This window comes from Nilaparvata lugens, chromosome 1 (assembly GCF_014356525.2).
Source record: "Nilaparvata lugens isolate BPH chromosome 1, ASM1435652v1, whole genome shotgun sequence".
Taxonomy (NCBI): Eukaryota; Metazoa; Arthropoda; class Insecta; order Hemiptera; family Delphacidae; genus Nilaparvata; species Nilaparvata lugens.
This window is the reverse complement of record NC_052504.1, coordinates 79,084,557-79,095,482: the sequence shown is the minus strand read 5'-3', so window position 1 is coordinate 79,095,482 and position 10,926 is coordinate 79,084,557. Positions and strand designations below refer to the sequence as shown.

General features: G+C 32.3%; 1 protein-coding gene across 1 annotated transcript; it reads left to right on the top strand.

The window, feature by feature from the left end:
• Positions 1 to 10,216, top strand: LOC111061690 (ribonucleases P/MRP protein subunit POP1-like). Its single transcript, XM_039444336.1, has 7 exons — positions 1 to 343; positions 1,543 to 1,661; positions 2,467 to 2,709; positions 3,611 to 4,358; positions 5,248 to 5,490; positions 6,941 to 7,169; positions 8,539 to 10,216. The coding sequence occupies exons 1-7, from the start codon at positions 220 to 222 to the stop codon at positions 9,335 to 9,337; spliced, it is 2,505 nt and encodes an 834-aa protein (XP_039300270.1). The 5' UTR covers positions 1 to 219; the 3' UTR covers positions 9,338 to 10,216.
• Positions 10,217 to 10,926: the final 710 nt, after the last annotated feature.

Sequence of the window (10,926 nt, the reverse complement as noted above, 5' to 3'; positions counted from 1 at the left end):
TAAAATTTGTTTTGAAATGTGGTTCAGCTTGTCGCGTGCACCTCATAATATTTAGTTTTTAGTTTGTTAATTAGATTGTCATTTAATAATTTACTATGAAATAAGTTACTTATTCTATTTACATATATTACTTTACTTTTCCAATCTTTAGTATATTTTTAACGTCCTGTATATTCTATTTAATCTTTTTCTTTTATTTTCGTGATATTCTAACTCAAGATGTGTGAGAGGCAGCAATTTGATAATCTCCTTGGTGGGGAAAGTTCTCTACCAGACTATTTTCCAATTAAAGATTTTGTTTCATCCAGAACAAGAGAAATTCTAGCTTTGACTGAAGCAATTGGTAAGTTAATGTTATAATATAACTTTGGTAATTTTTGTTTCTACATACCGTAGACTATTATTAGTGCTATGAATAATTATCATTATGGAACTACAAAATTCATTCTCCAATATTGTGTTAGTTAAGTGTGCAGTTTATGTTTTCAATCTACAAAAGCCGCTGTGTGCTGGCATTGTAAACGCATACAGTATTAAAAGTCAAATGCCGGCGTTTCACTCTTACTGAGTAGCTACGAATGACGACAAACGCTATAGAGGAATTCGGCCTTCCAGTTTACTGTATAATGGTAACAGTTTCTGGTAATGTATAACAGTTTCTTTATAATGGTATTTTATAATTTATAGTCTATCACATTTAATAACAGACTACGCGGCTAGAATTGTAGTCATCATTAAAGAATTGCACCTGTACCGTTCACACTGCAATGGCACTAGAAGGCGAGTGGAGGCAAAGTAGCCATTCATACTCTTGCGTTCGTCGTCATTCCTATATACTTGGCGAAAGTGAAGCGCATATGTACCATGCTACATGAGGCGTGGGCCTCATATGGATTGGCCCAAAGGTATGCAATGAGCTGTTCAATTCAAAATTAATGTTTGCTGTAGTTCATTGCTCTGTTAATTATATTTAAAAAAACCTATGTTTATTAAATATGTTCATTTATTAGAAATGAATATTGTTACAAGTCTTGCGCATTGAACGTTTTATTTTCCTAGACTTTTGTTTTAATAAATGTTTAATGAAGAGATAACTGTTCACTCAAAACATTTTTATTAACAATATCACAAATCGAGTTTTTGAAGAGAGAGAGAGAGAGAGCGCAGCAACAAAAACTAATACATAGATTAACGGCATTGATTTTTGTTTTAAAAATATAATAACGATAATCAAGTAATTAAGATATCTTAGTAAAATATTTAAGAGAATCTTTTGCTTTGATAATTTATTGCTTCCGTGGAATAGATGTTCGTAAACTTGGGACAGTTTTTGTATGGGTAAGACCTAGTAGCCTAAATTTATCATTATTTAACCACTTATTTAGTGGTTTGGAACTCATCTAAAACTGCAGAACCATTAAAGCAATGGAACATCATCATTAAGCCATAAGCTTAGAGCTTGTGTGTGTATCATCCTAAATTTAAATTTCTAATTGCAAAGCTCCTTTTGATCCCATTTTTAATGATGTATTAATTTTTCAGATGATCCCCAAAGAGTTATAGTTATACCTCAAAAACTCCCAAAACACATGCAAAGACGTGTAATGAGTCACAATCCCAAGAGATTGCCCAGAAAATTCCGAGAAGCACATATAGATATGGTAAGTTCTGTTAAGCTTTTTCCATCTAAACTTCATCTTTATTTTCGTCAAAGTATACTAAATGATGCTTTGGAGAAAAATCACCTATTCATGACGTGCAAATCATTTCATAATAATTATCAGTTGCTTTTCATTACTATTCTATGACTATTTTTCTTGTTATAAATATTTTTGAAAATGAATTTTATGAGCTGTAAAAGAATGTATCTTGTCTAATATTATGAATTACTATTATTCCAAGTTTCCAGTAGCCTATAGGCTACATTAGTTGGTAAGTGCTCTGATATATATTTAAGCTATAGTTTCTTATATTAAAAATGTAGAAATATTGATTTCTATTGAACTGTGAATTTGAAAATTTGCAATCCATTCATTTATGAATGTAAATATAATTTTAATACAATTCAAGTACGGTAATGTTGAAAATATGAAAAAATAAAGCAACATAACTTGGAATAGTAGATGGACGCTCCTATAAAATTTAGAACTGCTCTAATAATAAACCCTCCTACCTGTGTCAATATTTTGTTATATTAACATAGTCTGGTATTTTATGAACAATTTCAAATTCGATGTTGGAATTTATTATATCTTTCTAGTCCTAGTTCATAATTCCATTCCTACTATGGTACTTTATTAGTCTTTTCCTCATTTTCTTTGTCTTCATTGCTTGTAATAATCATCCCAATTTGTAAAATTTGATTTATTATTTTATATTTTTTTACCAGAAAATATTAAATATGTGTGTAAGTATGTCTAGCAGTGAACTAGATGAAAATAACAAATTGCATCTATTATGTTGCAGCAATTGAAGTCAGGCATTCCGAATGTTGTGAAAACACCAAGACGAAAGTATCGTAGACGTCCTCAGAATCTTCTACAAGAATACAACAGACGAAAGAGGCAGTTTGTCTGGTTAGAAACGCATATTTGGCATGCCAAACGATTTCATATGATAGAAAAATGGGGCTACAAATTGCCAAACTTTCCAAATGATAAGAGCTTTAGAGCTTGTTATAGAGCGTGCAAAGAACACTGTCTTTTGCAGGTGAGTCAGTGATTTGTTACGAAATCTGTCTTTATTTATTACAAATTGTCAGTATCCATTCATGAATTTCCATGATATTATTCTACATATCACTTTTTATATCATTATAACCAATTATATTTTCTCTTGCTGATTTTCCTTAATACTATTGAGTATAGATGTAATTTCGGTCATGCAATTCTCAAATGAACTCGTGACATTTTTTCAAAAAATTAATGGGATGACTTAATTAATTTGATGTGAATACTGGAGATGGTACTTATAATCATCATAATGTGTTAAATATGGTGTTTTAGTCCATTTTTCGAACTGTAGAATATTATATATAATTCATAAAAACTAGAAACTGGTTTACTCACTATTTTTTATTGACGATTGTTTTGCCTTGGCATCATCATACACCATCTGAATCTAATTTTTCAATTATGAAGATGTGAAACCAACATGGTGATATGACATTCTCCTGGGAATAGAAAGTAAACAGCTTCTACTTTCAAGTTATGTAAACAGTATGTAATTTTATTACTATTGTAAGTATTCTGTTTTGAAAATGCTTATAATGTCAAACTTGAAGAATCTTGCTTTAAAATTGGTTATTTCAATTTAACAAGCTTATCAAGCAGTAATCTTGAAACTGCTAAATTGCTCACAAAATCATTCAAATGAAAACATTTTGAAATTACAATGACTGGGAAGAATCGTATAATGAGGATTAAAATGACATGAGGAAGAAAATCTTCAAATTAGAACATCTTTGAAATGAAATTAAACTATTGAACTATAACTTCATTCAACTTTTACAAAATAACTATTTGATATTTAGAGTGATCTGCTACCAGTTTAACGTATTGAAATATTTTGAAAATATAAGACAAAGTCCTTAATTTGTTATGTGTTACAGGACATCTCATACTTCTCTTGCATCGAAATTGTTGGAGAACTCGATGACATTTTGAAAGGACTGAACCAACTGACCAGCACAGAGTGCGGGCTCACATTCGGTGCAAAGTGCTCGTTGCAAGGTACAAGAGAGTGCTCAACAACAGTCTTCAGAGTGAAGGAATATCCTAACGGTGTCATTGGAACGGTCAAGTTCATGTGGAAGCCTCCCAGTGATAATTCGAAAAGAACACTGTGGGTATGGTGTCATGCGGCCTATCATTCAGAATTGTTTGATGAGTTGGTGAAAGTTTTCAGGTTGAAAAATGATGAATGTGAGTCGATGGAGGTGGACTCGAATGTAGATCCGAAATTGGAGACACGGAACGTGCCATCCAGTAAAATTCCGAAATACTTGAGCACAGTTAATGGTGTAACTGTTTCCCAGCTCAAAGATACTCTGAACCGGTTCCGGTTGACTGGACCGTTATCTCAGCCAATACTCACCGATCTTTTACGAATTATTGATCCTGACAAATTGAATATCACTGATGAATCGCTTGAAAATGCCAGAACCACCTGGGCGCACAATCTACTAAACAAGTCTGAAGCTATTGAAATTCTTAGGAAGAAAAAAGAATTCTGGGAGAAGATGAAACTTGTCACCGAGCCATCCCAGTTACCTCCACACAGCATTATACCAATCACTGTTTCGGATCCACGCTACCATATGCCGCAAATCAGAACGAAGCAGGTCTCTGATTCCGAAGGTAAGAAATACTTGCTCCAACATAATCCGTTGCATAACTGTTGTATAAATACTAGAAATGGAATCATTTCGGGCTTACGCCTGTGACACTTTTCTAGAAGTTTCTGATTCTGAACTTGAATATTTTCATTGACTTTCATTACTTTTCATTACTTTTTCCAATTTTACTCAATGTTTTGTCAGATGTTTTTTTAGAAGGGAAATAACACTTCTGTCGGATTGAGGTCTCCAATTCTTCACAATTATCCTTGAATACTCTTTCTTTCTTGCACTATCTAGACCATGCATTTTGGAGTTGTCTTTACATGGACAATAATAATAATTTATAATTTGATAATTTTTCTATCTGAATTTGTAGTTTGATTTTGAATGATGTATCACAAATATATCATCATTTACAAAAAATGAATCGAATTCTGAACTCTATCCACAATGGGTTGAGTGAACACTGTGTCAAGTGAAACAATAATTATTATTCAGCTATTTTTTGCTTCATGATGTCTAAATAGGCCATAAACTTGTGCGTAGGTGATGAGAGGGACGACACATGATCGGACAACCATGCGTTTGATGGGATTCGAACCCACAGCTCTTCAACGGCTTCAACCAATTGAGTTATTATCATAGTAATATTCTATATTCGTTGGTATACTGTTAAACTTTCATTGTGCTGATGTACTCTCAATTCAGTTCTATAAAAATGATTTTATGACTACGACATTTAAATACAATTGGAATAAAATTTCAATATTCAGATTTTCTCTAAATTATTATAATTATAATGAAATTAGATCATGTTTCAACTTTGAAATTCGTAATTTTCCATGATTCAACTTCGATAACTAAACAAAGGATAACAAAATCATGAATTAATTCATTTTGTGTTGCAGGACAATCAGGCATTTGGCCCATGAAAACAATTTCACCCGATTTCGTGCAAGATAATCCCATGTGGGAACCGGCGATTAGAGACCAGTCCACAGCTGAAAAATTGTCCACCGCAGAATTGAACCAGATCAAATCAGAACAACTAGTTCCTGGTGCTTGTGATTTGGAACATATTGCTCCAGCCAGCTTTCTCCCAGTGGTTCTCATTCAAAATCCTGGTTTCAAACCACAGATCACGAGAAAAGGTGAACAAAAGAATAATACATTGTATACTAGATTTTGATTCAGAAATAGTATTCCTTCATCAATAGAGTTGACTGTATCATGCTTTTCAAGAAAAATGAGTTACAGTAATAGAAGTATTTTACTATAGTTACGAAGAGAAATCACAAAATTTTGCACAAAAGCTGTTTCTCTTCTAAGTTTTAAATAATATTATTCCATTATGAGGTTCAGGTACTAAGTTACCATTTGATTACACGGAAGATTTACAGTCAAATCTAGAACCAATTCATAAATAGAACCGACTATGCATTGACAAGATGAGAGGAGTCACGTCTGGTTACTGTGCCTCGGTTATCAACTACGGCTGGTTAGCTTAGCTTCCTCTACCGAGCACCATTATTTTCCAATAATATTCCCAGTAATGTAAGAGATGTATTTGCCCAAAAGAATTTTGGTTTGTACTTGAAAAATATGGCAGAGCGATTCTGGAGTTCAATAGGATATCAAGTAAAGTTATAGTTCAAATTATGGTTGACTTCTTATAGTTCAGATACACACATTACTCAAAATTGTGAGTGAATTAAGTACCTTATCATCTCTACTTAATCTCTAGACTGTGTATTCTAAAGTAAGGGTTGAAATAGTTAGTTGTGGGCGAATGCCTGTTGTTTTTACCTGAATAGTATAAGTATATGAATTAATGAATAATATTCTCTATTATAGTAATAGATAATAAGGTATTTTTGTTTTTGCTTAATGAAAATTAATGATTTATTGCATTTTTGCAGTCTTATTCTTATAATTATTTTTATTCTTAGACTTACTCTTGTATTGAAACTCTTATTTATATTATTGTTATCTGATATTTATTTTCAATGTTTTCTATCCTTAATATAATCACTGATTCTTAGTTGCTATTAGCTTGAAGAACGGCTGGCTCCTTCCCCAAGTTCGAGCTTGCTTTTTTGGGAAAGTAGTTCCTAATGTCTTATTTTGTAGAATAATTTTATTATTGAATGTATATTGTATAGTTCATTGATTTCATATGTAATTAATGAGGAATAATTTAGTAATAATAAGTATGGTCTTCTTACTTGACTAGAATTGAAGCAGAATAAGTTGATAAACTGCAACACACAAGGAATCTTATATTGGCAGTGCCGAATATTACATTGATAATATTATTATTGTGCAAGTTACAATCAATGTTTATTTGTAGGTAATTGTATATTGCATACTCTAATGATTGTATTGTACAAGTATTTGTATGTGATTTTTGGAAATAAATTCAATTCAAAATAAATAAATGTTGTGTTTAACTTGCTAATGTTTTTTAAATTGTGAAAATAAAAAAGGTTTAAAAATAATCTATATAACATATCGATACAACTATAAAAACCGAATCCAGCATAATATTATGAATGAATGACCAGAAAGCTCAATTGGTTTGGTAATTGTTGTTATTTGCAGGTTGTTCGTCCAAGTTTGGAAGTGGTTGGGACTTGGTGGTGCCTGCGGGGTGGGCGATGCCAGTGTGGTTGGGCATGGTGTGGCGGGGGGCACGGGTGGGGGGTCTGAGAGAGAGTGGCTCCATGCAACGCGAGGCGGGCTCCAACTGCGATCTGCTTGCTCCCGACTCTGCTGCCGGCCAGCGCGACAGTCTAGCCCAAAAATCTGCCAACACTGATGAATTCTTCAGGTAGAGAAATAATAGATTAGAATATATTATTTATTCATTTTAACATTCCAGTGTGAAAGCCCCCAAAAATTGCTTCCCAATCAAACATTTACAAAAAAATTACAAAACAATAATTTTCAAAACAATAAAGATGACTCTTCATAGAGAGAAGATGATTATATGGTTATGGTATATGCCGTTAGCCATGGTTGTTGATCTATTGAGCTTCGGTTTCGGTAAAATTACTCACTTCAGGACCCGGCCACACAGAGAACGATCTGCGATCCTTTAAGTATCTATAACTATATCTTCCAAGTTCTTAGATCACGGAGTGATCTGTTGTCTAGTGGATAGAGTGTTTGTTTACCAGCCTAGAGATCGCGGCTTCAAACCTTCTCATTACCAAAGTTTTCTAACGAGGTCACTCCTGTGTTATCGGATGGATACATTAAAATGTCGGTCCTGGCTGAAGTATGACAGTCGTAAGGCCCATTGACGGATGAATTAAATTATATTTTCAGGCGAGTTGGGTCCTTCCCGCAAGGGACTCACCAACTAAAGCCTTACGAATTCACTTCTACTTTTTATAGCTATAAAAACTTATAGGATCACAGATCGCTCTCTGTATTGCCGAGCCCTTTGTGATGTAGGGGAAAAATTACTAATAAATAGGTAAAATCTAATAGATAAGAAATAGATGAATAGAAATATAAAAAAAAACATTTGTTATCAATAGACATGCAAATACGGGTTTCATGAGTCTTATTTTTTGAAATAGTATCGACATGATATTATCAGCTTATATCGTTGCTAGGTATCGATTTATTTCATTTCAATATCAACATTTAATTCTATTAAATTTCAAACCTATCATGTTCATCTCTATTCTTACATGTCTTAATTGTGTATAGAACTTTATTACAGGTGAAAAAAATGCAAATTAATATACACTGATGCACAAATACTTTAATATACTAAATTATGTACTTAAATTGAGAAATAATAAATTTGCTTTCAATTATACAATTCATTTATAAATTATAAATTTATAATTTAAAAACATTTTTACCACACCTTCTGCAGACATTACATTTGCTTCTAATCATTGTTTTTTTTTTCAAAATTTGAGAAGCAATTTAGTTGTGTTACATGACTGTTAAGCAATTAGAGCATTTTGAAGCGATACTAAATTAAAAATTTTGTTAGAAAGCCTGCAGTTCAGTTCGGTATTCAGTCGAAAGTGCTTGAAACCCATCAAAAACGATTAACAATGGCTCCTTCATACACCTGGAACTGACGTGAAAAAGTTGGCTTTTCTCAGTAGACTCCTTTAAGTTAGTTATAATAGAAAAACTATTGTATTCTATAAAATCCGGTGTTTTTCTTTCAGGAAACCTCCAGCAAAACGACCAAATTACATCAAGTTGGGAATTCCTACTCCTTTCCACCAGCCCTGGAAAGAGCTTATAAGGGATTGGAACGGCTCTGATAAATCTCCTTCGTCATTTTGTGTGTTGAGAAGCATTGCAGTTCTTCAAAAGCTGAACAATTTGTTGCAAGAACTCAAAAACATGTCATCAAGTGTCCTAAGTGAAAGAATTTCGGAAATCGGTCTAGAAGAATCATCTTTCCTAGTAGCGATAAATGTGAGAATGTGCAAACGAGGCACTTTGTGTGGCAATTCGCCGTTGTGTCTTCCGTCGAAGGATGACGTCGAAAAGTTGAAAGGGAATTCCACTTTCATGGGTCCAGTTGAACCTTCTCATACTGATATTTATGAAGAGGAAAGACGTTCCACCCGTGATGCTCATCAGAAAGAGCTGATCAGACTGCGGAAAAGAAGGAAAAGTGCCAAAGATAAGAACAGTGTTGAGGTGTTGAAAGTCTTGAAAGAAAGAACTGAATTAAAAGTCAAAGAAGAAAAAGCTCTGATGCAAAGGTTATGGCTACCTTCTGAGATTGGAAATTTGAGAAATAGCTGTAGTCGTGAAGTGATAGGGTTCTTGGAAGATGGAGCGTTTTCATACAAGGAAGCATGTTCTACTGGTCAGGGCTATATAGCATTGACTGCTCTGCTGAAATTCTTCTCACATTGGAAGACTATATCATCTTCAAAATCGCCAGTAATTCTTGTTCGCTCTCCCTCTAGTTACCAATACTCATTCGCTGAAGTATCCATAATGTTATAGAATTATGAGGTGGAATATTATTACAGTCCTTTTCTGATCATATTATTTGATTTGTGTATTATGAAATGTGAATGTGAATAAATATTACGCTCCTCTGAATAATCAAGCAGGGTAAAAACTGATTCCTCTTAAATTGAAAGTGCAGAAGGAAAATTGTTCTGTTCATTTTCCCCAGAAGATCTATTATATTTTGATAGCGAGTTCTTGCTCAGTTCTGAGCGCTTAAATCCACCAAAAACGATTAGACTGTTTAAGGGATTTTGGGGCGAGTATAAACTACGAATTATGAGAATATTTATATTTCTGGTGGATAATTAGAATACTAACTCAAATTCTACAAGAAAGATTTTAATGTTTTAAAATATAAGAATGAGATTCTATATAAGTAATATCAGAAATACAGAAATTATCAATTGAATAAAAGTCAAGAACAATATTATTAAAATACTCTCATAATTATATTATAAATTGATAAGTTAATAATGCATTTTAAATTGATTTGGGGGTAATTACTCAGATGTTTGAACTACTCGTTCCACAATAATTATTATGGTGTGCTTTTTTACAAATAATTGTTTATTAAAAAATGTGGCGTGTCCTAGTGGTTTCACACGACTTGGCTGGACACCTTCACACATCCTACATGTGAGCCTATTCCTCACAACTGTTCAACTAGTGATTTAATTCTCTTTATTGACTGGAAAAGAATAGTAATTAATGATTTCATTTTTCTATCAATTATTTACTGGAAGATAGAATAATTAATAAGATTATTGAAATAATATGTTTTATAAACCACATAAATACAAATTCTTATATTTTTGTAGAATTTTATAAATTCATTTTTAAGAAAAATATAAGTTTGAAATTGAAACAGTAGCAGACTGGCCTCTTAATATTCAATAATTCTCCTTATACTCAACTCCTTAAATAATATTTTCCTATTGTTAACCTGAACCAAATTTCTCTACTCTAATTTCTCCACGAATATTAATTTCTAAAGATGATGGACGCTTTAGCGATTTTAAAATGTTGAATGATGTTATTAGAATTAGATAATTTTTTAATCGTTATGGGGTATAACCTCAAACCACTCCCGTCTCCCTTTTACCGGTCGTGTGTTGATGCGAAAGATAATAATTATTATTTTGTATCCTTTTCAGAGAATCGACAATTATTTGTTGAAACCGCCGATTTATGAAGTTACATCACAATATTATATTATTGTTATTATTATCACATTCAATATTTATTCTCATTGATACATTTTTTATACTTTGTAAAATTCGTTGAATCTCAATAATAGTGATTCATTTCTCTTAAAAACTAATGATCGAAATATGAGAATTATTAAAAAAAGCTGAATATAAGACTTGAAAATAAAATCATATAAATATTTACAAAAAACACAAAAAATTATTGTTTCATTGTTACCAATCATATCAGTATCATCATGTTAGTAGATAAAATCATGTTGTAGATGTCAACATTTTTCAAATTTATGATTTATTTTTACACCCATTACACCTTGACACAGACCGAACTATAAAAATGTTTGATAAAATCTCCTATGTTTGCATTTATTTATT

What these genes read in the sequence shown, in the direction of transcription:
- LOC111061690 (XM_039444336.1), top strand. Translation starts at nt 220, where the DNA reads ATGTGTGAGAGGCAGCAATTTGATAATCTCCTTGGTGGGGAAAGTTCT. An exon ending in AGCTTTGACTGAAGCAATTG is followed by an intron (nt 344 to 1,542) that starts GTAAGTTAATGT and finishes TTAATTTTTCAG; the next exon opens with ATGATCCCCAAAGAGTTATA. An exon ending in AAGAACACTGTCTTTTGCAG is followed by an intron (nt 2,710 to 3,610) that starts GTGAGTCAGTGA and finishes TATGTGTTACAG; the next exon opens with GACATCTCATACTTCTCTTG.